We start from the raw sequence: 27,683 nt of genomic DNA, 5'->3' as shown, positions 1-27,683 counted from the left end.
CAAGGCCGCCGCTCGGGGGACCGGGCCCTGGGGCCCACTGTACTAGTGGTACCGTGCTCCCTCTTCTCTCTTATTTTGGGACCTCCACGACTAAAAGTCCCTTGTTCCGTCACAGCCTGGTAAACCTACTGCAGAAAACCGAGTCATTGCCAGATACCCAACCCCCATCACAAAGCCTAGGAAACAAAAGGCGCTCAAGAAATGTTTACAAAACTGACCCATGAGGTAGGGCCCTCTCTCCACTGACTTATGTATACCTCAGAGAGGAGCTTCCCACCGGCACCACTGGCTCGTTTGGAATACATAAACCCTAGATGTTGGGGCACCCGGGTGGCTCAGTCAGTTAAGAAACTGACTCTTGTTTTGGCTTAATTCATGATCTCAGGGTCGTGAGGTCGAGCCCTGCGTCGGGCTCTGGGCCCAGCAGGGAGTCTGCTTGAGAGTCTCTCTCTCCTTCTGCCTCTCCCCACCGTCGGTCATACGCATGTGCACGCACTTTCTTTCTCTCTAAAAACCACAGCAGCAACAACACCACCCCTAGATGTGTAAGTCCACCTGCTTTTCCTTCCAAAGAAGGAAGGAACTTCCGGCCTTCTGGCTCCTCTCTCTCCTCTCTCTCCTACCCCCAGGCTGAGCCCGTTACCAGAGCTGAGCAGGACACAGTGGCCAGGTGGAGGGAACTCACCTATGACATTCCGGATGTCATCCTCCTCTTCTGGGCTCAGGGTGGGGCTGGCAGGGGCTGTGCCCTGCCCCGTGGTAGCATCTCTCCCCAGCGAGTCTGTCCGGACTGTGGTAGGAGGCACCAGGGCCATGTGTGGAGCCTCAGTAAATGGGTTCCCAGAGGCCGCTGGCGGGGAAGCTGAGGCCGGAGGCTGCTGGGTGGCTGTGTGCGCCACGGTGGTGGCTGGTACCTGAGTGGAAGGTTCCAGGCTTGCCTCTGTTGTGGGACCTGGAAACACGGAGGAGGTCTGGAGTGGTGCTGAGAACTGTTCCACTGAGGCAGACAGGGTGGGGTCCGGGGTGCTGGGCTCTGAGGGCGCGGCCAGGACTGAGGTCTGCGTGTCACTCATCCCAGTGGTGCCCTGACGGGTGACCACTGGCCTCCGGGTGGCACTGGTCAGCAGGTCATTGTGTCTCAGAAGCTGGTCTTCAATCAGCAAATCCACTCCATTGTCACCACTGAAAAACTCATCTTCTGGGAAACAAACACAAGGTCATCTGTGACTCAGGGGGAGGAACCCTGTCAGAGGAGCAAGAGCATGTGGCACTTGGAAGATTAAGAAGACTGTTCCTGGGGCGCCTGGGGGGCCCAGCCAGTTAAGTATCTGCCTTCCGCTCAGGTCATGATCCCAGGGGCCTGGGATAGAGCTCCAAGTCGGGTTCCCTGCTCAACGGAAGAAGCCTGCTTCTCCGTCTCCTTCCACTTGTATTCTCCCTCCCCCACCCTCTCTCAAATAAACAAGATCTTTAGAAAAAAATAATGAGAGGGTTCCTTCCCTCAACACGACACCCTGGTTCAGAGATGGAGCCCGGCTGGGATTCCGGAAGAGGGTGAGAAGTTGCAGGGATGGGAGGGCACCGCGTTCCCCGGAGGGTCTCTGACGGGGCTGCCTCTCAGCTTCACCCAGGCTCGGGGACGTGGGGAGGACCTGCACCCACGGCCATGGAGCCCAGAGGAAGCCAGTCACCCTGTCCATTCGTCCAGCACGCTTATGGCGCACACTCAACAACCGTGAGCAAAACAAACATCTTGCCCTTATGGGGCTTCTGTCTAGTGGCACAGACACTAAAGAACAGATAGACAGCACACTTGATGGTGCTGAGGAGAAAATTCGAGTAGGATGAGGCGTGTCTGGAGAGCTGGCAGGGGGCAGGGGGAGACTTGCAGTAATGAATCAAGTGGTCAGGATGGAGATGAGAGAGGCCTGAAGGAGCTCAGGGAGCTGGCCAAGCAGTCATCTGAGGAAGAGTATTCTGGGGCAAGGAGCAGCGTGCAAAGGCCCTGAGGCCAGAACATGCCTACAGTGGGTCCAGTGTGGACAAGGCAGAGGGTGTGCAGGAAGAGTAACCCATGATGGCGGGGAGGGCACGGGAACTGGGTCACCTGGGATTTGGGTGCTGTGTTTGGCCTTCAGCTCTTATTCTGAGTGAAATGCAGGAGGGGGCAGGGTTTTGAGCAGAGAAGGCATATGAGGAAGCAAAGCTCTGTTAGGACACAAAGAGGTCTAACCACAAATGAAATAAAGAGCAAATTGCGTTTCTTCTGTTTGTCAAAACCACCATTAAGGAACTGAAGCTGCAGTCCCCGGGCAGGGCAAAAACGTGTGCGGCACTTACCACTGACAATGGACTTGTTCAAGAAAAAAAAAAAAAAAAAAAAAAAAAAAATTCCCACAAATCAGTAATTAAAAAAGAGAACAGACAGGCAAACTGATTACGTCAACAGCTAGGTGAGCACAAACTTGGAGAGGGGAAAAGCCCGGGTCCCCTGGAGGCAGGGACAGCAGGTGCTATCCTGAGCACAGCACCCCTCTCCCCACAAGCCTCAGGGTCCTTAAAACAGGACTGGAGGGCACTGAAGTCCCCTATAGCTTTGCTACGTGATCGTGATCTTCGAAAGCCCAGAGACCTCAAGTGACCCGCCGGAGGAGGCAGCGCAGCAAATTGTGAGGAAACACAGCAGGAACTCCGGTCTTTTGTCTCGGCAGGCAATTCCCCCATGACCCTGCTGGCTCTGCGAGGCCACAGCAGTCATTAGACTGCGGGAGGGTCCAAATACTGACTCCCTCCCCTCCGCCCTGCCTCCGCAGCGGCCTGCTGACCCCAACTCACGCTGCTCTTCGATGTCATTCTCCTCCTCGGGGACCTTGGCCTTGTAGTAGGTGATGCCCCGGATGACGGTGGGCTTGGAGGCTGGCCGGCCCCGCAGGTGCACCTGCCTCTGCAGGGGCCGCTGGGGCCTCGCCACCTGGGGCGGGGCCAGGGGCCGTGTCTGCAGGAGCTCGACGGAGTTGATGTGCTGGGACACGGTCTCTTCCTGCAGAAACCGCTCCTCATACTGCTCCTCGGAGGGGACACAAGGGAAGGCCGGGTCACTGGTCAGATAGGCAGGGGTCGGGAGGAGGCAAAGCTGCAGGCAAGGCACTGTCTTCCGGGGTAGGAACTCTTTACCATTCGCATTTACACGTTAGGAACCTGAGGCACAGAGAGGTTGCCCCAGGTCCCACAGCTGGGCAGTGGTGGAGGCAGGATTTGAACCCTGGTACCCGGACTCCAGCGTGTGTCTCTGACCTCCACGCTGTACTTCTCAGAGCGTGCAGTCATCCTCTCAGTCTGGGCTAGGGCTGCTGTGTGACTTAGATCTGGAATCAGGTGTTTCCAGGGAGATCCCTGTGTGGACGGACAATGGTGCCCGGGCCGGGACATGAGGCCTGAGGCCCAAGATGCCCACCTCTGGGGGAAGCTCTTACTTCCACCGTCACAAGGAATGACCCCAACCCACCCTGATGCATCCAGAAGAAAGTCCAAGGTCCCTGGCCTGGCATTTACACCCCTCTTAAAAATGCACCTTGACCCAGCTCAGCATTCTTCTCTCTAGTTCTGCCCCTCCGAGCCCCGACCCCTGGTCCATCAGGCATTTGGCTGACCTCTCGGCCTTGGCTCTCCTAAGCTCCGGGCTCTTGGTTTTGACTGCTCTTTCTGTCTGGAAGCCCATTTCCTTCTCCCATCCAGAGCCACTTACCATAACCTACCCATTTCTCAAGGCCTGGCTAGCATCTCAGGTCCTTAAAAAAATACTCCCAGACCTTCTCGTTCGTAATTAATCTTTCTTTCTCAGTCCTCACTTCACACGTTGTGGCAGAGACTTCTGACTGACTGAATGCAAATCCCGTCTCCTGTTCCTTTCCAGTGGGAAACTGGCTCTGCGGGAGCGGCCCAAAGTTCTGGCCAGTGGGGTATAGGACAAGTTGGTGGAAAGAGCTGCTGGGAAAGTTCCTTAAAAGGGGGCTGTCAGGGGCGCCTGGGGGGCTCAGTGAGTTAAAGCCTCTGCCTTCAGCTCAGGTCATGGTCTCAGGGTCCTGGGATCAAGCCCCGCATCGGGCTCTCTGCTCAGCAGGGAGCCTGTTTCCTCCTCTCTCTCTGCCTGCCTCTCTGCCTACCTGTGATCTCTCTCTGTCAAATGAATAAATAAAATCCTTAAAAAAAGGGGGGGGGGGGTTGCTGTCAGCTGGAAGGTATCTTTCGCACTCTTCCTGGTCGGTGTGGCCTGCAATGTGCATGGGGCAGCTTCCACTGGGCACCCATCTTGTGACCACGAAGGGATTCTGAGGACGGGCCTCACTAACGGCATCGTGCAGCTAAGCACAGTGGCCAGGTCGGCCTGCCTCCGAGGCTCCTTCTTTGTGAAAGAACAGCAGCTTCTCCTCAAAGCTGAACACAACTTCCAACGGACTAAGTCCACACCTCCTGTCATAGCCCCTCTCCCCACCTGCCTTCCACGGGCATTGTGGAAGGATTTTGCCTCTGCAGACTCGAAGGAGCTGGAAGAATAGCCATCTCTTGCGCATCTCTGAGTCCCCCGAGTGGGTGCTCCTTAGGACCTATTACACTGACACTTTTTTTTTTTTTTTAAAGTAATCTCTATGCCCAACATGGGGCTCGAACTCACAGCCCTGAAATCAAAGAGCTGCATGTTCTGATTGAGGCACCCTGGTGACAGTGAGTTTTCCACCCATTACAAATCCCAGAGAACAGGCTACATTTATGACGGGCACTGGGATTTTGTCAAATGATGCTTTACAGTAGGCTACAGGCTTTCCTGTGACAAAAGAGTTGACCCAGGTGACAGAGCTGACGCGACAGCTCCTCACGCCCCAGCACACTGTGGAGAGGACTCCTGCAAGCCAGGAGCACCCTTCGGCCAGCCCCCATGGCGGGGGTCTGAGAGGGGTCCTGGGGAGCCCCCACACCTGCCACTAGCCTGTCCTCAATTCCCATTTCTTGCCACCGTGGTGCTCTGGACGAGAGATGCAGGGATGCGGGGCCCGTGGTGATGGGTTTCAGGGAGCACCCACCTTGACCTTCATGGTGTTTTGGCCCTTACAACAACGGGGCAGGGCAGACAGCACTATCCACACTTTGCAAGCCAGGAAAAGGGGGCTCGGCGTCATCTAGCGAGTTGGTTGCTGGTTAGTTGCTGAAGGGCAGAGGGGGCACCTACCAGGCAGGGGCAGGGCTGCTGTGTTCAGAGCCCTCCCCCTTCCAGCCATGAAGCCACGCTGCCCACACCCGTGACCATGGGACCAACTTGTCTGCTATCCAAAAACTCGTCTACATCCTCAAGCGCACAGGGCCCTGGTCTGGCCGGTGCCCAGCAGACGTGGGGATCCCTCCTTTCCCACTGGGGAAGGAGGCTGGGAAGCAGATAAAGGCCCCATGTTTGACTCAGACGCTGTGGGCCAGCTAATTGCTGGACCCTGGTCTCCTGTGCATTGCGAAAGCGGGTTGCCATTTCTTCATGGTAAACCCCAGGAACTGTCTTTAATTCCAGGCTCTCCGGGACAGGCGGGAACTGCAGTTCCTTCTCCCAGCCAAGGAGATGGAGCAAGACCATGGCAGCCTCTGCCAGAGAACATATAATTTCCTTGGATTCACTGGCGACAGGCTGAGCTGGGCGGCAGCTGCCCCCACCACGCTTTGCTTTCCTCTCTCTGCTAATCCGGGAGCCTGTTGTATGACTTCACCTCCTGGCGTCCCTATGTCCCAGCTCCCACCCTGCCCTCTCCACTGCCAACCCAGCCCCCGGAGCCCCTTGCCAACCCTCCAGGCAAGACCTTCTTGGAGAGAGGCCTCTGACATATTGCCACTCACCACTCCGAGAAGCCCCAGTATCAACGGAGAACCCTGAAAATAACCACCAAACCTCGCCTCCACGTGCCTCCTTTCTAGCACTGGGTGCACTAAAGACACGGAAAGATAAAGAAGGGGAGGAAGATCCTAGTCTTGGGACTTCTTGGATCCTAGTCTTGGGACTTCTTGGATCCTAGTCTTGGGACTTCTTCCCAAGTGCTTCCCACTTTCCCACCCCTCCCTGGCCCTGGCTCTAACCACCACCCCCTCCAACCCGTTTGGGTGGATTGTGCTAACTTCAGCAGAGTGATGAATGGGAATTTCAGGAGGGGAAAGGGCTTTGCTGAGCAAAGAGAAAAAGAGTTTGGTGTGTTTGATTTGGGTTACTGTTTGCCCTCAGGAAATATGAGCTGGGTTGCTGAACATACCACGTAATGTATCATCAAGACAACAGCCGAATTCTCCAGCTCAGCCGAGCGGGAAGCTGGAAGCCAGAAAGGATGGGGAATGCCGGACACCACGGGGCACGGGGCCAGCGGAACATGCCAGATGGGCTGAGACAGGAGCCGCTGGGCCCGGGTGGGGGGAGGGGGTACCGCCAAGGTCCCTTCCAGCCCAAATGTCCTTGGCTTTTTGGTTTATAAGCTCAGATCTGTTCAAGGATGACCCACCAAGCAGACTAAACACATGCTCAGTAGCTAGCCTTTTGGGGGACAACTAAAAACGAGAATAAAAATAATCATTGAAGAAATATAATACGTCCAAAAAAGCATCAAAGTAGTCATCATGGGTAAAGCCAGAAAATTATTGGCCTTCCTTATCCTTATTTTCTGGTTTGGAACTGGTTTTATTTTGAGTTACACGCTGGGCAGGGTGCGAGTGCCGTACCGTCTTTGGGGCTTCTTGCCTCCAAAGTCCAAATCCGCCTGCCGTCCTACCTTGGGAACACATGTGCCCGGGGTGCCCTCCTAACCCACGGCTGCTGCCCACCTGGCACCACGGTGATGAGTTTCCAAGAGTTCCAAGCCCAGGCTGACTTCCTCTCCTGTCCCAGTTCCTACTGACCCCGGCGGAGTCCGGGGTAGCAATGCTTAGCCCTTCTCCATGCCCTGGCACACGGCGCAGCTCAGCGACTCTGGAGGTCCCGGGCCCTGCTCCCCTCCACCCCGCCTGCTGCCCCAGGAGGGTCCATCTGGAATCCAGGCTCTGCCGTCCACCACCCACCCTTGGCCCGGTTAACGCCAGCAAGGCCTCTCTTAACTGCTGTTGTCCCCTGTTGCCAAGGACCCTCTTCTGACACTTGACCCAGACCGGCTCACACACCGCATTCTGCCACCAAAACTGTTTCCTCCTCTTCCGCTCTTAGGGCTTAGCTCCCAAAGAGATACTGTTTCTTGGGCACCAGCTTGGGACACAACCACCACATTAAATGGCAACACTCAGAGCCACAGAAATGCATGTGAGCGTCACTTCCTAACTGGGGTCAAAGGAACCAGTGCCATGCGGGGGCATTTTTGATAAGCAGGTCCTGTGGCATCGCTCCAGACCCCATCACACAACGTTCCCCTTTATGCACGGGCAGCGGGGGGCTCGCGCCGGGATGCCACTGGGTGGGAGGAGACAGAGGTTTGAGAAGCCCTGCCACCGCCTCCGTGGCCGAGTGAGGTGCCCCACGAGCGTCCCGGGATGTGTCCCCTCCTCTGGAAAGTGAGGATCCTGATCTCCGCCTGGCCTGCCGCAACCGGGGGAAAGCCACCCGGGAGGGCGATGGACGGCCGGAGTGCACCACAAGCCCTGTGTGAACAGGGAGGCCCCACAACTTCCTGTTTCTAACTGGGGAGCTTTTGAGAGCCGAAGAAGGTTCTGTCAGTAATGATGTCAGGGCGGCAGGAGTGAACCACGACGGGCCCAGACAACCCAGGAGCATGCCCGCTCCTCCTCACTCCTCACTCGGGTGGCGGGGTGGGGCCAGGGCTTCACCGCTTCCTCTCGGAGCCCCTGTGGGCTTCACCATTAGGTACCACAGACCCGTCCCCTGCCCCATCACACCTACAGAAGGGCCGTCTAGAAGAAATGTGACCATGGCTGTGAAGGGATCCAAACGCACAGAGCCTGGCACAGGTGCAAGCCTGGCCGTGTGCTTCCCGGGGCTGTGCACCCCCCAAACCTTCCCAACCCCCCACCCCCAGCTGCCTCAGGGCCAGGGCCGCACCTCTGGGTGGGCGTACGCTGCAGCCGCGTCCCTCTGCAGAGCCGAGCGCACGTCAGGCATGCCGTCTAGGACGCCGCCGGAGCAGTTCTCTTTCCCTAGTTTGCTCATCTCCGTCCGAATTTCTTCCACGTCTTCTTTGATTTGTTCATTTTCCTTGGTGAGGTTTTTAGAAACTTCCTGAGAAAGGAAAAAAATGTCACGAAGATCCATGGAAGAGCTGCGCAGGAGGCAGCCAGCCCCTCTCTTGGCTCAGAGCTGGGTGCATGGAGACGGGTGGAGAAAGCGGCCAGGGAGCAACCCGAGTCCTGGAGAGCATCTGACCCCCTGCACTGCGGGCCAGGCCCCGCGCAGTCCTGCGGGCGCAGCCCGTCTCCAGCATGTCCTGCAGCAGGAGATACCCCCCCTCCCAAAGCCCCCATGGCTTTCCTAACCCTGATGCTGTCGTGTTTTTGGGTCACCAGGACACCTAGCTTCTTTTTCGTCACTGGTACTTGGCACGTGCCCCCTTAACCCATGAATACGAACACGACAAAAAATTCCACTCACTTGGACCCAAAACATGTGAACCAGGAGCTCGATTAATGAAAGAAGAGTCTTTAAAAAAGCAATTTGAGAAGACGTGGCCAAAGATACCTATTTAGTCTGCTTTTCTAGTGAACACAAACTATTCCCTGGCACTTTTTAAAGGCATTGGTTACATAGAAAACCCACGGGCAGGTTTCAAACTTTCCTATTGACCCATAAAAAGTTTCCCTAAATGACCCCCATTTGGCAAATGACCTGTGTTCCAGGTCTGGTTCATACTGGAAGGGACCAAAGGTGTACTTCAGCCAACCCATACTAGTAAGCATCTCCCGTGTGTCTAAGGTAGAGTGTGGTACCAAAAAAAGGCTCAAATACTGCTGGGGCTTTGTCCTGGGGTGCTGGGGAGATGCCGACTGTAACTGGGAAAAAGGCCCACATGGCGGGAGGAAGATGACCCAGCACACTGGACTCTGCAAGTGGCAAGGGTGAACTGACGGAGTTCAGAGGAGGGAGGGGACAGGGGAGAGACAGTGTCCTAGAGGAGGGGACGCTGCACGGGATCTGAACCAGGGACAGTTACCGGCAGGCTCAGAGGTGCCCTTTCTCCTCAGGTTATTTTGAGAGACGTTTACTGGCCTGAGATCCAACATTGTCCAACTCTGGCCGGTATTCTAAAGTTTCCATAAGCATTAGAGTTTTTGTTTTATTTTTTATTTATTTTTTACAAAAGATTATTTATTTGAGAGAGAAAGGACATGGAGGTGGTGTGGAAGGAGAGAGAGAAGCAGGCTTTCCACTGAGCAGGGAGCCTGACGCAGGGCTGGATCTCAGGACCCTGAGATCATGACTAGAGCCAAGGACAGACGCTTAATGAACTGAGCCACCCAGGCGTCCTGCATCTGAGTTTTCAGATGGGATGTTCTCTTTAAGCATTGTTTATGGGGGTAGAGGAAGCAAACACGTAAAACAGAGGATGCATTTGCTTTCCATCTTTAGCAGACAGATACGAGGAGTGTAAAGGGTCAGACCCCTGCCACCTGGCAAGATATTTCAAACTCACAGAGGAAAGGCACAGTAGCTCAGAGAGGGTATCTAAGTACCCAGGCAGATAGTAACCCCCAGACACTGTGGCTCTGGTGGCTCCTACAGGGGCTGCCCCAAAGAATGCACCAGGTACTTGTTAAAACTAACCAGACTCCAGGACCCCTGGCCATGCCGTTTTTCTGGCATTTCATTTCATGGCAGATTTTGAGACATGGAAGGGCTTGCTGTGCTTCTGTGGGGCTCAAGCCAAGCTCGCCTCTCTAAATTGCACAGAGTTCACTGGAAGAGATAATGCCCCTGAGAAAGAAGGCTTCTTTCAGGAACAGCTGGATCGAGCAGTCTTAGTGGATGAATAGTCACTCTTGACAGGTGTTACCAGTGGCAGTTGAGGGCAATGGTTAAGAGTACAGATTCTGGAGGAAACCGTCTGGCTCACATGTTGGTGTTATTGCTACTTCTTTGATCTTGGGCTAATCAGACTCGCTGTGCCTGTTTCCCTAGGGGTAAAATGGGGCAATACTAGCACTTTCCCGATGAATTCCTATGAGTAAATAAGTTAAAATATGAGGAAGTGCCTGGGACACACAAAGTGGTTATTATATTTCATAGGATATTACAGTTGAGGTTTCTAGGCCCCTGGAGGATCCCAGAACTCAAATATGTCTCAGATGGGGACACTGAGGCCCAGAGGAATGATGGGATTTGCCCAGGATGATAAAAATAAAAGTGGCAGAGCTGAGCCCAGCACCTAGTCTCCTGGTCCTTGTCTCTGAAACTCACTCACAGGACCACTAAGATCCCTACGGGAGGGTCCTGGTGCTCAGCCAGCTCTGGAACCATGGGGAGCCCATCAGAGGGGCCTTGAATACTGCAGTGTGGCCTTGGGGTCTCTGAGAGACTGCGCATGTGCATGTGCAGAGACATGGGGTGCAGTGGACCCGCAAAGTGGGACGGACCAGCAGCGGGGAGCACCTTCAGGAGCTGTTAGGAAGACAGTCTGGGGCCCCGCCCAAACCTGCTGAATCGAAGTGTGCTTTTTAACCAGACCCCCAGGCAATCTGCAGACAAGTTTGCGAAGTGCTGCTTTAAAGGTAGGAAGCTTGGGGTACACCTCTGGAAAAGAGGGGCCCAAATGTTCAAAAGAGGCAGTTTTATAGGACCCAGATTTTTCTGGGGCCAACAGGAAAGGTGCCAGGTGCCTCCGTGGGATTCACACATTTCTTTTTTTGTTCTTAAAGATTTGATTTTTAAGTCACGTCTACACCCAATATGGGGCTCTAACTCATGACCCCGAGATCAAGAGCACTCACTCCACCGAGGGAGCCAGCCAGGCGCCCAGGATTCACAGATTTCTGTGCATCCCCGAGCACCTGCTGTGTCAGGTTCGGGCCCCTCCCCCCTGTTACCACTCAAGGTCCTGAGACATACGACACAGCCCAGCAGGCTCAGGAGTTCTGGGTGTTACTTCCACATTAATACATTCACGCGCTCCATGCTGGGCCTCAGGGGTCAAGTGTAAGCCACACCCTGCAGGACCCTGCTTTGATGAAGACCACCCTCCTTAAAGGGATGAAAGCACCAACCAATGAAAAGTCAAAGGACCAGGAAAGTACCAACCAATGAAAAGTCAAAGTCACGGCGGGTGACACTTGTATCTCCCGAGACGTCAGGAAGGTCAATGACCCAGTCTCTAGGATGGGGGCTGCGGTGCGGCCCTAGGACTCCCTGCTGGGTGGACCCAATGCCTGGCCCCGCAGAGCCTTGCTACAAACAAGATCCCACCGGATTCCTGAATACCTTGCAAGAGTCTGCACCAGCCTCTGCACTCGCTGTGAGGCAAAGGGGCAGCCCCATGGACTCGGCTCCCGTTCTCCAGATCTTGGGGTTTCTAGGTCCCTGGACGGGACTTCTTCTCCCTGACTTATAAATCCCCAATACCCTTTCCCATTTGAGCAAGGAGCCGTTATCTGGAGTTTCCACAGAGGAGGGTCTGGTACAGTTTGGCCTTGAGAACCCACAGAAGCTATACGGTTCCTTCCCCCCGCCCAGGAACAGAAAAGTCAGCCAGTCGCCGAGTAAACAGCCAACAGGCAGGGGCATCACCCCATTGGCCTGCCAGGCTGGGCCAGCGGGCGTCCCCCAGGGCAGCGACCACCCCCTCAGTCACCCCCGACTCGGCCGCCTCTACTGGGGGGGGGGGGCGCTGGCCTTTCAGGGCCCCCCCACCATCCCCTGAGATTCTTGCTTCCCCACACCAAGGTTTTTCGTGTGCCACTTCTCAGGAAGCACGCGGGGCACTGCCCACATGGGGCGCTCTTGACTCTGCTCTGGCCGAACAGCGAAGCCCATGGCCTCAGGCCTCAGGCTCTTCCCCTCCGGACAGCTGCAGCCATGATGGTGATAGTGTGTGCAGCTTGGCCCACAGGTGGTGCCAGCAATGCGGTGGAGGACACAGGCATGGGGGCCTATCTAGCCCCCGCCAAGGATGCTGATGTGAGGAAGAGGAGGGCAGGGAGGAGAAAGGAAGGGCCTGTAGACGGGGCTGGCTCAGAGGCTGGACACAGCCAGCCACGGCACATAAAGATCTGAGCAGAGGCAAGGACATGAGCAGGGTTCACAGAGCATGTGCCATGGACTGGAGGGACTTGGCGTTGGCCCCAGGGCCCAGGAGATGCCCACCGAGAGCAAGCCCAGACTGCCAGAAGGGGACACGTGTCTCACATTGATACAGCCAGAGGCATGCACACCAGAGGGGAGGAAGTATGCAAACCTGGAGGGTTGCTGGGCACAGGGGACTGGAAGTTGGTGGAGCTGGGGGCAGAGCCGGCACACGGGTGTCAGGCCGTGGGAGGTGTGCAGCCCGGTGGAATGGATGTAGGGAAGCTGTTTCACAGGTACAGACTGTGTCCTGACCCTGTCTGGCTGTTGGACAGGGACAGGGGTGTCTGGGTGAGACGGTGACAGCGTAAGCAGAAAGCGTTGGGGGTGACGGGAGCGAGCACGGTGCAGAGCTCTGGAAGGCTTCTGTGTTCTTGCACAAAGGCCGACGATGCCCCCAGATGAAGCTGGAGCAGGGCTGGCCCTCGCCATCCGGAGCAGATATGTAGGCGGAAAAGGGGAAGTGAGCTAAGGTTTGGCAGCTCGGGCAAGAGGGAAGGTGAGAACCCTCGTCCCCCGGAGAGGCTGCTGGGTTGTAAAAAGACGCACTGGGCCCCTGCAGGAGGAGACAAAGCCAGACTGCAGCTGGGTTAAGTCCTGCAGCAGGCATGTGCCTCCACATCCGAGGAGGCCACCTGACCCCTATCACTCGCTAGCTGAATGTGCCCAGGGCCCGATGCAGATGGCAAGCCAGAGGGCACAGGGAACGGCCTTCCTTGAGGGGGTGAAGTGAGCGTGTGGGCGACCGGATTCTGGGGGCTCTGAGCTCCCAGCAGCTCACCTGCCCTTCCCCCTCTGAGCCCTCCAGGACACAGGTAGGACCTGGTGGCCTGGGACAGCCACCCCAGCCAACAGCTGTCTCCAGCCCCTAGTGAGAGTGCTGGAGGGTGAGAGCAGCTAGAAACAGCCGGTGTCCCAGCTGAGCAGACAGGCAGGACCTGGCACAATCCCGGACCACAGCTGACGGAGCTGGACAGGCTGGCCCAGGGGCAGGGGCCACCAGCTGCCCCTTCAATCACTCCCCCAACCAAACAGCTGCTGAGTGTCTAGTCTACCTTGGGTGGGGAGCCAGCACACTGAAATAGAGATGATTCAGGCTCAGGTCGCTTTCAAGCAGTCCAGAGCCTGGAAGGACAGTCAGACAAGTTGAACCAAGAAGTCCCAGGCCTCTGATGCTGAATTTCTGGATCGGGGTAACCTCACCCGTCTATATAGCACAATGTCCCCTTCAAGTCCTGGCAGCTAGAAGCTGTTCCTAGGGCAGCAGATGGAGGGCTGCCTCTCACACCTTCAGTCTGCTTAGCTGAAAAGAAAACCTTTCATTCCACAGTGACAAATTAGATTTGAAATATATACAACCCCAGGAGAACTCATATTCAGATGTAGCTGAATTAAATAACATTAAAGCTGAAATGTAGCTTAGAAATACTCTCTTGAAGCCTTTCCCTTTCCAAGGTGACAACACTGGGGTCGGACAGGGTGGGTGAGACTCCTCTCCAAGGCTGCCCTGGAGTGGGAGAGGCATGAAATGCCTCACCGCAAACGCAGATTTCCTCGGGAAGGAGAGTGAACACCTGGGGTGTCTCGATGGGCACAGAGGGCGGGCAGAGAGGGGAGGCCTGGAAAGAGACCTAACTCGCGGCCAGGCCTGCACAGACGCACATGACATTTTCCTATTAGTTGGTGAAAAGATATATCCCCCCAGAGTCGGGAATGCTCTTTGATCTTGCCTTTCAGACCAGAAATCCAAAGGCCACCACATCGTCAGGGCTGAAGGAGAAGCCGTAGCAATGTCTGTGCTAGCACATTCTGGGGAGCAGGCCAGTTCTGAGCCTGGTAAACACATCACAGATGTGAGATCTTACTTGGACACAATGCCATTAGGAGAAAAGCCTTCGGATGACACACAAGGTTCCACGGTGACCATGCCCTGTGCTCATGGACACGTTTCGCAAAGCCCGGCAGAGAAGGGCAAGAGAAAGGGAAGAGTCGCACCCGGCAGCCGGGGCCGGGCTTCGGCAACAGAAATCGCACTTTGGGGAGCTGCAGGCACTTTGTAGACACACGCACACGTCTACAAAGGCACGTGTATACACGGTCATACCCATTTCTAAGTACTTACAAACATGGACAGGTGCATCCCACAGCTGAATGGGGGTGGGGCGCTTCTTCCCAAAGATTTGCCCTCTTTAGGGAATGACTTAATCCTACTAAGACTGTGATGCTATAAGAGATTATTTTAGCGATCTGTCCCTCCGTCCTTTGTTCCACTTTGCTAATAAACCTCCTGGAAGCAGCAGTTGGATTCTGAGTTGTAGCCCGCGCCTGCGTCCCCATGCCGAGGCTCGGGCAGCCCACACAGCTCTGGGTCTCTGGGTGCCCTCAGAGCTCGGGGTAAATTCTTCTTAGCTGAATCAGTGCCATGACCAGGGTTTGCCCTCGCCTTTGGAAGCTGCAGATTTTCCTTCTACACTTCTGATTCTCATCTCTGCTGCCTCCTGTTCTGTGTACTCACCCCCAATTTCAATGCACCCTCATACCTCTCTTATCTCCTTCCCAGCCTCTCCCAATGGCCAGCCTTAGTCTACCACATTAGAGGTTCTTGGCTTGGGGGTGCCCAGGGGGCTCAGTCGGTGAAGCGTCTGCCTTTGGCTCAGGTCAAGATCCCGGAGTCCTGGCATCCAGCCCCACATTGGGCTCCCTGCTCAGCAGGGAGTCTGCTTTTTCCTCTCCTCTGCCCCTTCCCTGGCTTATGTGCTCTGTCAAATAAATAAATCTTAAAAAAAAAAAAAAAAAAGTTTTTGACCTGCTGACCACTTCAGATGTTACTTCTACTGGGGCCAGTTCTAGAGGAATGCCCATGGGGCTTCAGGCCTCCACCAGGCGAACAGAAGAGATGTTTTGGGGGTTAGGTTTCTGAAATACAGTCACATGGCCCGACTCTCTTACACTCTCCAAGCTGACAAAAACTGGAAAGTCTGACAGTACCAGCTGTTGGTGAGGACGTGTGTGGCACTTCCATACCCTGCTGGAGGGAACGTAAATTTGTACTAGCACTTGGGAAAACAGTTCTGCAATCGCCCCTACAACTGAAGGTTAGCCTAACTCACATCCCGGTAGCTCCGTTCCCACTTACACAGCACTGAGAAGTGCCCGCAGGCCTGGGTCCGGGAACACACATGGGGCTGTGTGTATACAGGGGAGCTCCCAGGGCTATTATGAATTAAAAACCTGAAAACACACCCCATATCCCTCCTCAGTAGGACAGTTGGATAAATTACGCTATAGTCACACAAGAGAATACGGCACAGCAGTAAAAATAAATGAACCACAGGATACAAAACAACATAAGTAACTGTTAAAAACAAAATTGAAAAGGGGCACCTGGGTGGCTCAGTGGGGTAAACATCTGCCTTCGGCTCAGGTCATGATCTCAGGGTTCTGGGATCGAGCCCTATGTTGGGCTCCCTGCTTAGCGGGGAGCCTGCTTCTCCCTCTCTCTCTGCCCCCTCTGCTCTCGCACACTCATGCTCTCTCTCTAATAACTGAATCTTTAAAAATAAATAACTAAATAAATAAAAACAAAATTGAGGGGCTCCTGGCGGGCTGAGTGAGTGCAGCACACAGCCCCTGATCTCAGAGCTGTGAGTTCAAGTCCCACGCTGGCCTCAGAGATTACTTAACAAAACAAAACAAAACAAAACAAAACAAACAAACCAAAAAAACAAAACTGAGTAAAAGAAACCCAACACACATACACGGGTACCCACACATTCACACACACAATTCTGTAGGACTCTATATACCTACCTAGAGCTCAAAAACTGACAAAACTGTTATATTTAGGGATGCATCCTTAGGTAATGAGAATGTTTAAAAAAAAAAAAAAAACAAGCAAAGAAGATGATTAACATAAAAGTCAGGATAGAGGTTCCTTTGGGGGAGGGGAGGCGTGTGGGGGGTGCTGAGCTTTCCTGAGCTGGGTGATAGTTACATGGGTATTTGTTTTGTAATAATTAAGTTGTACATTTGTTGCTTATGTTCTTTTTTATGTGTGTAAATAACACACACATAAAAGGAAAGTAATTAAGGAAAATAATCCTTAAGTTAAAACAAAAGCTTAACCAAGACCTCCCCACTAACCAGAGCTCTTAGAGCTGATTTTACCAAAAGGCAAGACTCAAGCCATTTAGATTCTGTTTCTCTCTCCTTCCTTCCTCTTTCGTCTGCAAATGGAATTTCCATTTCTACATACACATGGGGGGTGGGGGGTGGTGTTCACACGTGTGCCCGCTTCTACTGCCAAGCACTGATCCTATTCTGGGCAAAATGCCCCTCCAATCTGACCCCTTTGTCTGGTCTGACCTCCAAAGCACCCCCCTTGGGATTCCAGAATATCCAAAGACCAGAAGCGGAATTTCACGTCCGTTCCTCCTGCAGAGCCCGGCTGGAGGACTGGTTTTTCCATTTACCCAACACTGTGCCTTTCCAGTGACTGCAGACTGCAGACCGAGTCCGCCAGCCTGAGCCAGGAGACAGAGGCTGAATGTCACACAAGGAGACAGTGCTCTGTTCTGCGGGCCCGGAGCCTGGCCCCATCTGTGCCATCGGCCACACCACTGCGCCTGGTAGCCCTGGACAGTCTGTTTGGGGGAACCTCTTGTTCCACTTTAATCTTGTTCAACAGGACTTCACAGGCCGCAGCCACAGCTCAGCCTAAAAATGCCCTTGGAAGAGCTGTTGCTTGAAGCTCTGCTTAGGAAAAACTGATGCATCCCGGGGCAGAGAGCAAGGACTCAAAGCAGCTTACAGAGTTGATTAGAAAGAGCCTTGGCCCAGGAGCCAGAAGGCCTGAGCTGCTGCCTCCACTTCCCTAGAACCTACCACAGGCCTCACTCACATCCTACCCAGCTTGCGGCAGCAAAAGCGCTCAGTGTCTATGGGATGGTTCAAAGCCTTAACTGCTGTGGGAGTATACAGGGCTGTTGATGTTAATATAAAGGGCCAGTTTTTGCTACTCGACATACCATGGTTTTGGAAAAAGAGATCGCTCTGATCGATACACCTCAGATTGGTTTTGGCAAAAACCCAGTTACTTTGTGCCTACACAGAGGACACCATCCTCCCGGGGCAGTGTCACTGCACCAGATTTGCCCACTACATGCAGGCCTACCCTCTGTCAGCAGGAAAGGCTCGCTGCCTGACTATGGAGTTGAGCAGAGCCCTCGGAGGCTGAGCACCTGACTGTGGCCTCCTGAGCACTGTGCTCTACCCAGGAGCCTTCTTTCCCGGTCTGTGCTCTTGAGACAGAATGAAAACCAAGTGGCTGCCAAGGTCCAGTGAAAGCAGCAGAGGTGGCTGTCAGCCCTTTCCCTATAAAATGTTAACCCCCTTTTAAAGGGAGCATCTCACATTTGCATGGCTCTGGGGGCCAAGGGAAAAAGAACTTCCCAATTTCCAAGGTCAACTTGGATCCAGGCTTGATCCCTTCTGAACCCATCTGAAGGAACCAGAAAGTAGTTGTAAATGGGAGAACTAATCCCGGGCCTGGATGAAGGCCTTTGGTAGCAGGATGGTGCTGACCGTTCCCAAACTCCTCACTCCACCCGTCGAAGTTAAAGAGAGAGTGAAGATTAGGCCTAATTCTCTTGCAAAGGCCCCTCAGGAAGAGTGGGCTGACGTGGTCCTATTGGCCACTTCAAACTGTCCAGAAAGCTCGGGTTCCACGGCCCTGACCCTTCTCGCCAGACCTGGGAACTCAAGTGACTGTGGACCCACCAACCCTCCCAGAGCTGACAGCCACGTTCAGAAAGCACTCATCAAAGCACTGCGGGAGTCGGGCCCAAGGACAGGTGGACAAGGAAGTGGTGTTCACTTTCCGGGAACATTTTCTGAAGCGTAAGGGGAGTGCTGACAGTCGCAGTCTAAAATTTAAACAGACCTAATTTTTTGAGTCACTGTTTCAAGTATCAGTTGAAGAACGGGGCACCAGTAGACGACACATACCCGTAAGCTCCCAACCAAGGAGGCTGCGTGGTCGTCATTCCCTTCCTGGTGACCAAATGACTTATCTCTGTTTTGAAGCAGGACAGCAACAAAACGGCATCAACATTATTATTGTGTGAATGACTTCTATTCACACCAGACCCCCCGCACCGCCTGCTGAAAACCGTGGAGCCAGCCATGCACGTCCCGGGAGCCCCGTCGGAACCACGTGATGTCTGTCTGGGAGAATTACACCACCGGTCCGTCCTTCCAGCGGGAGAGGAGCCGGAAAGCTTTCCAGTGGGGAATGTTATTTATTAGTAATCATTTTTACGTCTTCTTTCTCTAAAGCGGATTTGAGATGGATCTACGCAAACACACACACACACACACACGCACACGCACGTAGGGAGACGGACGGCAGGACAGTTGAAATAATGAAACAAAACCAGAAGAAGAGATGAACAACCCTACTCCCAGAAGGGAGATGCTACCACCTCAAAACCGGAAGTAAGATGCTTACTGTACTCTGAGATTTCATTTAGCTCTGAGTTTCCTGGAAGTCAAGGTAAAAACAGAAATATGTTGGGTGTATGGCTCTTGTCTATAAAAAAAAGATATTTACATTTATATGTCACAGATCCTCTTTGTCATCAACAGTTTGGCATGATTTGGGGTGAGCTTTTTACTATTTTGTCTTTCCAAGAAGAAGATGGGTTAAGTCTGGTCAGGATACCTGCTTTCTGAAAAACTACTGTGGGGAGTTTGATACAAACTTTTGGACCTGATCAGACAAAGATACAGCAGGGTGGTCTGGGTGGCTCAGTCGGCAGAGCTTCCAACACTTGATTTCGGCTCACATCATGATCCCAGGGTCTTGGGATCGAGCCCCGTGTTGGGTTCTGCCCTCAGCATGGAGTCTGCTTGAGGATTCTGTCTCTCCCTCTGTCCCTCCCCCCGCCCACGCTCTCTCTCTGAAATAAAGAAATAAAAGCTAAAAAGAAAAAAAGCATAGCCAAAACCTTACCTCCTCCAGTTTATCTACCCGCCCCACCAGTTTGGTAGTGACGGAATGCAGCTTCAGGAGATCCAGGCCATAGAAAGCTCCCTCCAGCATGTCTATGATGGTGGAAAGCTAGGAAACAGGAGTGGGGGGTTAGTCAAAGGCTGGGGTGCGACAGACCCGGGACGAGATGCTTCCTGTCGGACCTCCACGCTGGAGGCTCCACAGGGAGGTGGCCTTGGAAACTAGCGTTTGTGTGTGGGGGGCACAGGAGCAGGGGTGGGAGACAGTCTGACAACTAGAACACACGGATGAGACAAATGGAAGAATCCTGTAAGGACAAGTGAACAACAGAGAGCTGTTGGTCACCAAAACCTTCGCCAAACTGTCCAGACCTCCTATTCTCTCAGCTCAAAGGAGTCTCCCCAAGCTACCCAGCACAGCACCTGGCCCACAGCAAGCGAACCAAATACTCAACAACAGGGCTTAGGAACTTCTTCTGTGCTTCTGGAACACTTGCCTTCATCGTCTCCCGAAGGCCTAGAACCTACCAGCGATTTTCCCTCAGCACTGAAAGCTAACCTGACCCTGGGGTAACGGAGGCCCAGTGACCCTTCTCCGAGGTGGCAAGAGCTGTCAGATGCACCAGCCTTTCTGCCGGCGGCCTGGGAGGATGGCGGCTGAGGCTCTGGGGGCATCCAGGGCACGCCGAGTGCAGGCAAAGGGGCCGATGAGAGATGCCTAAGCTGAGCCGGCCAGCCAAGGACCAGTCCCCGAAGGGCCTGCCGGACACACTTGTCTCCCGGCCTTGCTACTGGGTGAAGAATTCCATGTACGAGACACTCGTGGTTCCCACCAGAGGAAGGCAGCTCGATCGTGGGGGAGAGCCACAGGATGGAATCTGTGAAGGTCTTCTGACTCCTAATAGATGATTGTTCCAGAAACTCTCAGGGCCCAGACAATCCCATAACAGGGCAGTCCCAAAAGTAGTTACAGGCAGGGCTGCAGCTCTGTGAGGCCAGCTGAGTTCCGGGACGGGATGTTAAAGCACCTGCTGCGGAACCCCACTCTGCTTGAAGGGAATCCATGACCACTGGTCATAGGGTGTGTGGCAGGTACCAGGCTCCATGGTGGCCCTCTGCGTGGTCATCCACGAGCGAGACCAGTGGCTCCTGACTCTGACTGTGTATCAGGCATTCTGCTAAGGTATGCCATCTCAGCTCCCCCGCAAGGGAGATGCTGTAGTCCCCACTTTCTGTGCAAGGAGACGGAGGTCAGGCAAGTGACTGAGGCGCCGTGAGTAGGATCACAGTCAGTGGCAAAGCCAAGATCTGTACCCAAGTTGGCCTGTCTGCAGGCGGCTAGCCCACACTGTGAAGATCGGGCCAAGCTCTCTGCCCAGCCGTGCAGTGGCCTCAGGCAGGCCTGAGCTTCCCCACCCTGGGGACCCGGGTCTCCATTTGATCCCGACCTATGGCAGGCCCCAGGCTTCTGCTGCCCTGGCTCACCCCGGCCCTGGTGCTGAGGACTACCAGGCTCGCTCCTATGTCTCTAGCCTCTGGGGTGCATTCTGGGCCGACAGCAAGTCGTGGCAATAACTCTCACGGAGAAGAACATGGAGTTCTTTTGGCCCCTGGGCACAGCAGCTGCTCCCAGGCCCAGCCTCCCTGGCTCCACAGGGAGAGGCCGGCACACTTTGCTCTCAGCATCCCCTTCAGATATCGGGATTGTGGATGGCCGGCTTGCCAGATGACCGGCCTCGGACACGCACTCAGCACGCTAGATGCTGGGACATGACCTTTAACAGGCTGAGCCAGGTCCCATTTACCCAAAGGCCTTAGGGCACCCTCCCACTCGTGGCATCGCACCGCCCTGGTCCTACCTTCAAGTCCCGGCTGTCCGCTGCCCGCAGCTTCTGGAGCCTGAAGTCTCCCTCGCAGGGGTTGAGGGCCGATGGCGGTGCCACACACGCACACTTGCAGGACGAGCCTGAGGTGATGGTTTCCACGGTGTAGAAGTCGTCCTTCCTGGAGGTTCCCTCATTGACCCTCTGGCAGGCATCTCGGCCCAGGGGTCTCACCACACACTTGCACTGACAGTCGGAGCCCTCAGACACAGCCTTGACCTTGTCATAGTCTCCTAGCAACTAGACACAGAGACAGAGGAAGGGGTTGAGTGTGCAAACAGAGGTATCGGCTCGGCTCCCAGGAAGGGTCTGCCTTCATTGTGTCGAACATCCTGCACTAGCCGGAGACCTCAGACGACTCCGAACAGTCGGGAGAAGAGGTCATCGGAACACGATTTGCTGACACTGAAATTTCCTTGAAGGCGCTTAGGAGTTCAGCTGTCTTCATTTGTCTTGGAAAGCTGTGCATTTCTCAGGGGGCCTTAGGCTTTCATCATTTCAAGGGAAAAACAGATGAGCCCTTGCCTTCGCTAGAGCCCAGGTTGAGGTTTAAAAAGGAAAGGACAGGACGGAAGAGAGGATGGCAGGGCTGAGGCGCCGGTTTGAAGGCTGCTTTGCCTCTAGCCTCATCCCTCACGGACCACTCATAGGGTGCCCACTCGGGACGGTGCCGGGGGCTAAGAGAGGGAAGTGGACGGGCCAGAGAGCCCACTCGCAGGAGCTCGCGGTGCAACACCCACACAGATCACAGCCATGCCAAACAGAGAGAGGCCAGTGTCCTGATGTGGTGCAGTACAGCCGGGCTCAAACTGGCCGGAGAGGCCCCAGCCGAGTGCCAGAGAAGTGGTACTTGATCTGACCTTCGAAGGATGCTTTCTTTTTTCTTTTTTAATGATTTTTTTAAGTTTATTTGCCAGAGACAGAAAGAGAAACCGTACAAGCAGGGAGAACAGCAGGCAGAGGGAAAAGCAGGCTCCCCACTGGGCAGAGAGTCCATTGCAGGACTCGATCCCGGGACCCTGGGATCATGACCCGAGCCAAAGGCAGATGCTTCACCGACTGAGCCTCCCAGGCGTCCCTGAAGGATAGTTTCGGTTTCAAAAAGAGACCTGGGAGAAAAGAGACAGGCCCAGAACTCGGTAAGGTCTACTCAGCCTAAGGATTCCTTTCACTCCTAGAACAGCTTCTGAACCCAAGCCCTAGGCCACAGCCAGGACAGCAACCTGGCAGCACTTGCTGCTTCTACAATGCTAAACATTTCCTTCTGAGCTCTCGCCCCTGCCAGCCTCCCCAGGCAGGAAAGCACACCATGGAAGCAGGCTTTCTGGGGGAAAAGGCTCCTCCCCAGCTCCCCAGCCACAGAGCCGCGGAGCTCTCCCTTTCCAGGCACAGAAAAGGGTTCCCTTCTTTTGACTAAGGACCCTGGCAGGCAGGCAGAGCCCTTGCTGGGGTGGGAATGTTCCTGGGATGCCGTCTAGGGGAAGAAGGCTTGTAATGTTTTTCTTGCAAAGGCTGGGTTTCTTCTAACACTAATATTTGTTTTAGAGCTGTTGTCAAATACAGAATGGATCAGAGCAGGAGTCACCGCGCAGGGTGACCGAAGCGGCTGCTCTTTATGGGCTGACAGACAGTAAATTGTGGCTGTCTGCTCGCTGAAACTCTGCCTGGATTCCTGCAAAGCCCACTCTGGGACCTTGGGTGGATTCCTTCCTCTCCTAGACTCGGGTTTCAGGAACACTTTCATGCAGGGTCCTCCAGAGCCCCGCTGTGACAGATTTTTATGTCCTTTCGATTTAGGAGCCAGTGTGAGGCTATCGGGCTATGCGGCATCAAGCAGTGTAACTTCTGAAGGAAAAGGGTGAGGGCAACACGAGCGTTTGATAACATCACTGTGAAGAGATCTTCCTCCGGAAAGGAGACAACACCCAGCCCAAGGACTTAGCAAGATGCAGGCAGCACAACAGACCCCCTCCCTCGGCCAGCCCCATCCTTAGGGTGATGGCAACACCCACCACACTGTATCCAGCTCTGGAGCGCGTGCAGGTCGAGAGAGCTGTCCCTTGCAGGCACCTGGGCTGCAGACGGTCAGGAGACCCGGCCCTACCCAACCCAGCACTCCTGCCATTCCAAGTCTTACTGCTCCACCGGTCCCTTGCTAATAGAACACAAACCAGGGTGTTTGAAGTTGGGTCAAACCCAGCACTTTGCAAAGGGACACTTCACAAAGCCCGACACAATCAGCTGTCTGTCACTCACCCCCCACCGATTATCCACCAGAGGAGAGCAGATCTGCATTTCCCCCTGCCTCTCCAATATGCTGGCTCTTGTCCTGGTACCCCCTGTGCGGGGCCACCGGGGGGCATCACACCTGCCGCTGTTCTGTCTTCACCCCCTCCTTCCTGGTGTGCGTCCCACTCTGGGCTGTCAAGTGCCACCCCGGGGGAGAGCCGTCTGCCTCCCGGCCCACACGCCCGCCTGCTGTCACGTCCCCTTTCCCACGAAGAGCCACACAGGCAAGAGACCACCACGCTTTCACAGCCCTGGAACTAGAGGTTTGGGTTAGAATCCTTTTTTTTTTTTTTTTTTTTTTTTAACCCTCCTTTTCAAGGAGCTGTGTGGAGTCTTGCCTTCCTTCTCTCCTTTCTCCCGATTCGGTAACCTTGAAAGACCCCATGACGCCAGGAGGAGGACCCCGTCCCTCCGCTGAGGAATCGCCTCCGGAATCAGGGCGCAGCGGCCCGGGGCCTGGGGCGCGGGGTGGCCAGGGCCCGCAGACTACCTGCGACAACACGTTCTCCTGGTTGTCCGCCTCGTTCTGCAGCGTCTCGTCCTCCGTGGGCGCCACCGTCGGCGCGTCCGGGGGCTCGCTCGTCCCGGCGGGGGGCGCGCTGGGCCCCCACTGGACCCCGGCCGCCACCAGAGCGCCGCAGACGACCAGCAGCAGAGGCTTGGCCATGAGGGACGCGGGCAGAGGGGCTGCGCCCGTGGGAGAGCGGCGGGCTGGGGCTGCGGGCCGGCACTGAGGCGCGAGGGCGGCGCGGCCCGGGAGTGGCGGCTCAGGGCGTCTGCGGACGCTGGGCGCGGCTGAGCGCGGCGGGAGGGTGCGCCCCCGGGCCCCGGCTCATGTCCTCCCCGGCGCGAGCCGCCGCGACTGTGCGGCCCCGGCCGAGAGCCGGGCGCGGGGCGGGGGCGCGGCCCGGGGCGGGGGGCGGTGCAGGGGGGCGGGGGCGGTGGCCCCGGGAGCGAGCGCGGCGTCCGCGCGAGGGCTCAGGTGGCAGGCGGGGGGCCGGGCGCGCGCGGCGCTGGGGGGCGGGGGCGGGGCGGCGCGGAGGGAGGGAGGGAACGAGCGAGGGAGGGAGGGAGGGAAGGGGCGAGGGAGGAGGAGGGGCGGGGCAGGGGCGGGGCCTCCATTGTGCGGGCGGCCTGCCGGGCCGGGTCCAGCTCGTTCCCCCCGTGGCCTCCGCGCACCCCTTCCCCCCGCGAACTTCGCCCCCGCGCTGGGGGTTCCCTGTGCGGGTCCGGCGGGAGCCGCGCGCCCGCTGAGTTGGAGGCGGGCACCGGGCGCTCGCTGCGGGCCCGCGCCCCTCTCCTCGGCGCGCTCCTTTTATTGCCCCCGGGGGAGAAGGAGCCCGGCTCTCCGCCGCCCCTTTCCCGGGCTCCGCTCGGCCGCTTTGAACTTAGCGCCACCGGCGGCTCGCGGGCCGGCCGCCGCGGCTGCGTCTGGCCATACCTCCCCCCAGAGGACGGCCGGCGAACTCCCTGCCCGAGTGTGTCCCGACCGCTGTGACTCTTCCGCACGAGGAGCGCGGCTGGGAGGCTCTGAGGCTCTGCGGGTCCGCGTGGGCGCAGCTTCTGCCCGAGAATCCGTGACTGTCCCAGAGACCAGCTCTTACTGTCTTCCTGCTTCGGGACGGGTCGCTAGATGATCCCCGAGAGGGCGTCCTCTTTCAGTGGTGTGCGATTATGTTACCGTGTCCCTTAGTCTGTGTCCCTTTTATGTACCTACTGTAGAGATTAATAAAGTGTGGATCCGAGGAAAGGCACTGTGCCTTCCGGGACAACTGTCACGCAGACAATACCGAACAGAGCCAGACCCCTTCAAAGATGGGAAAAGTGTTATAAATCTGGGGAGATACGAACTCCTTGCCTCTCACATTAAGGCATGAGCGTTGTAATAATCAGTGATAAACTAAGCCGAGTTCAGCTCGTGGGAACGATGGTCATGGACTCACGTATAATGATAGTCTTTATTAATATGCTTTAATAGTTTTTTTTTTTTTTTTTTTAAATCTGAGTTCTTGAACAAAAATCCAAGGTTCTGGATGTCTGGGTTGGTGGAAACATCTCTCACACAAACACATACATACATCTGCAAAGTACTCGATGGCAACTATCAAATCGTTTCTGAAACTAGATGGGAGTAAAAAGCTATAAAATATACTTTTCCAAATTCAGTTGAAGTAAGTGTCGAATGTTGGCTAAGTGCAAGAAAACGAGCGAGGTTGCTCTTCTCGGGAAGATAAGCCCGTCCCTGTTTTCCAGGAGTGGGATGGGCTCAAATTTTAAGTTGAGGTGAGAGCATTTCCCAACAGCGTTGGAGGAGGCAGGGGTCCCTTCCAGCGGGAAGGTCAGGACTGCGTGGGAGGCTGAGGGTGGAGGATCTGGGACTGCGGGAAGGCTTCAACAGAGCAGATGGTAGGCCAACAACAGCAGGCAGGCAATAGAGAGAGGCCACTGCAGGCAGAGACAGCAGCCTGAGAGTGGTTTGTTCAGATCTCGGACTGGCCGGCTCGTGTCAGGGAAGCCCTCCCGGACTCCAGGACGATTCCCCTGCCGCATGCTGCCATGGTACCTTGTACCCTTTTTATGGGAATTCCGTCTTTCTTCTCCTTGGTAGGTGGCTTCAGCCGTACCTGTCTTCTCCACTAGAATGTAACAGTCAGCGAGGGCTGCGCTTTTGTCTGGTTCTGGTCGCTGTTACATTTCCAGAGGTTAGCCCATGCCTGGAACCAAGAAGATGCTCCAGCAAACTGGTTGGATGAATGGGAGCTACACGTGGTCTGGCTGGATATATCCCAGTTACTTTCATAAAGACCATCTTTGTATCCACCAGTGTGCACTTGACTGCAAGGAACAGAAACTCAGCAATGGCTTAATCAAATGTGAATTTATTTTTCTCTCACTCTAAGAAGACTGGAAGTTGGCTGTTTTAAATTTAGTTCAGCAGCTCAGTGATGTCATCAAGGGCCCAAGCTCTTTCCATTTTCCCCATCTACTATTCTTAGGGTATTGGCTTTTTTACTCCATCATAAGTGGTCGAAGCCAGCCTAGCTTACCCCTTTGCTGTTCTCTTCTACCGGACGTTCCAAGTCTCCAGTCTCTCGGAGAGAAGTCACTGGCAGCTAGGGGTGGCCATGTGACTCAGTTCTGGCCAATAGAATAAAATAAATCTGCAGAGTCTAGAAAAGATAGTTTGCCTCCTGATAAAGGAAACAAATAAGAGAGAGGAGCTTTCTGGTGCCCCCACTTCCTGTGTTTGATGGTGGCCATGGTGCCTGGAGCCGTGGCACCATGACCACGACCATGAAGCCCTTCTCCTATAGAACTGAAATAAATCTCCTTTTAAAGATTTGTTTTAAAGTTTTGTTTTAAAGCTCAGTCCTAGAGCACCTGGGTGGCTCAGTTCATTAAGCTTCTGCCTCCAGCTCAGATCATGATCCCAAGGTCATGGGATAGAGCCCTGCATTGGTCTCCCTGCTCATCGGGGAGCCTGCTTCTCCCCTTGCCTCTGCCCCTTCCTCCTGCTCATGCTCTCTCTCTCTCAAATAAATAACAACAACAAATATATATATATAATATTTAAAGCTCAGTCCTATGGTCCTACCCAGAACATGTCTAAGACCTTTCCAGCAAGAGAGTTTTTCTTTCACTTAAAGATAGAAACCAAGTACCTTCTCAATCCCCTCTTTCTCTGGGTGCCGGGTGGCTCAGTCAGTTAAATGTCTGCCTTCAGCCCAGGTCATGATCTCAGGATCCTGGCATGGAGTCTCTTGTTGGGCTTCATGCTCAGTGGGGAGTCTGCTTCCCCCATCCCTCTGCCTGCCACTGTCCCAGCTTGGACACACACACACACACTCTCTCTCTTTCTCTCTGTCAAATGCATAAATAAAATCTTTTAAAAAATTAAATCTCTTTTTTTGAGCTTATTACACCCACGGTCACCTTCTGTCTCTATTTTACTCACCTATTTCTCAGACCACATGGTCTTTCAAATCTACCATTTTTCTGGTTATTTTTTCTCTAGAGAGGCCCCAGTTTTGAGTAGATGTTAGGGCATATTGAAACCATTTTTTCTCTTTTTCCAACCACTGTTATTTTATTAATGTAGCCCAAGATTGACTTTGCTTTTTTGGCAGTTACACTGCACCAATGATTCACATTAATTTATTTTTTTAATGTAGTTTTTTCCTTTTTAAAAAAAATATGAATTTAAGCTG

At 54.7% G+C, this 27,683-nt stretch overlaps 1 protein-coding gene across 3 annotated transcripts in view; it reads right to left on the bottom strand.

Moving 5' to 3' along the window:
* Positions 1 to 24,349, bottom strand: part of OLFML2B (olfactomedin like 2B) — a 34,177-nt gene extending 9,828 nt beyond the window's left edge. The window contains exons 1-6 of one of the 3 annotated variants that reach the window (XM_059413439.1): positions 23,966 to 24,349; positions 21,163 to 21,426; positions 19,305 to 19,412; positions 8,066 to 8,242; positions 2,836 to 3,067; positions 686 to 1,198 (exon numbers count right to left, since the gene is read on the bottom strand). In XM_059413439.1, coding sequence (XP_059269422.1) covers positions 686 to 1,198; positions 2,836 to 3,067; positions 8,066 to 8,242; positions 19,305 to 19,412; positions 21,163 to 21,426; positions 23,966 to 24,142 — 1,471 coding nt within the window. In that variant the 5' untranslated portion in view covers positions 24,143 to 24,349. The remainder of the gene's footprint in view (positions 1 to 685; positions 1,199 to 2,835; positions 3,068 to 8,065; positions 8,243 to 19,304; positions 19,413 to 21,162; positions 21,427 to 23,965) is intronic. The other 2 variants (XM_059413440.1, XM_059413441.1) reach the window with 2 other exon arrangements.
* Positions 24,350 to 27,683: the final 3,334 nt, after the last annotated feature.

Source organism: Mustela nigripes, chromosome 10 (assembly GCF_022355385.1).
Source record: "Mustela nigripes isolate SB6536 chromosome 10, MUSNIG.SB6536, whole genome shotgun sequence".
NCBI classification, from domain to species: Eukaryota; Metazoa; Chordata; class Mammalia; order Carnivora; family Mustelidae; genus Mustela; species Mustela nigripes.
This window is presented reverse-complemented; position numbering and strand designations above follow the sequence as displayed.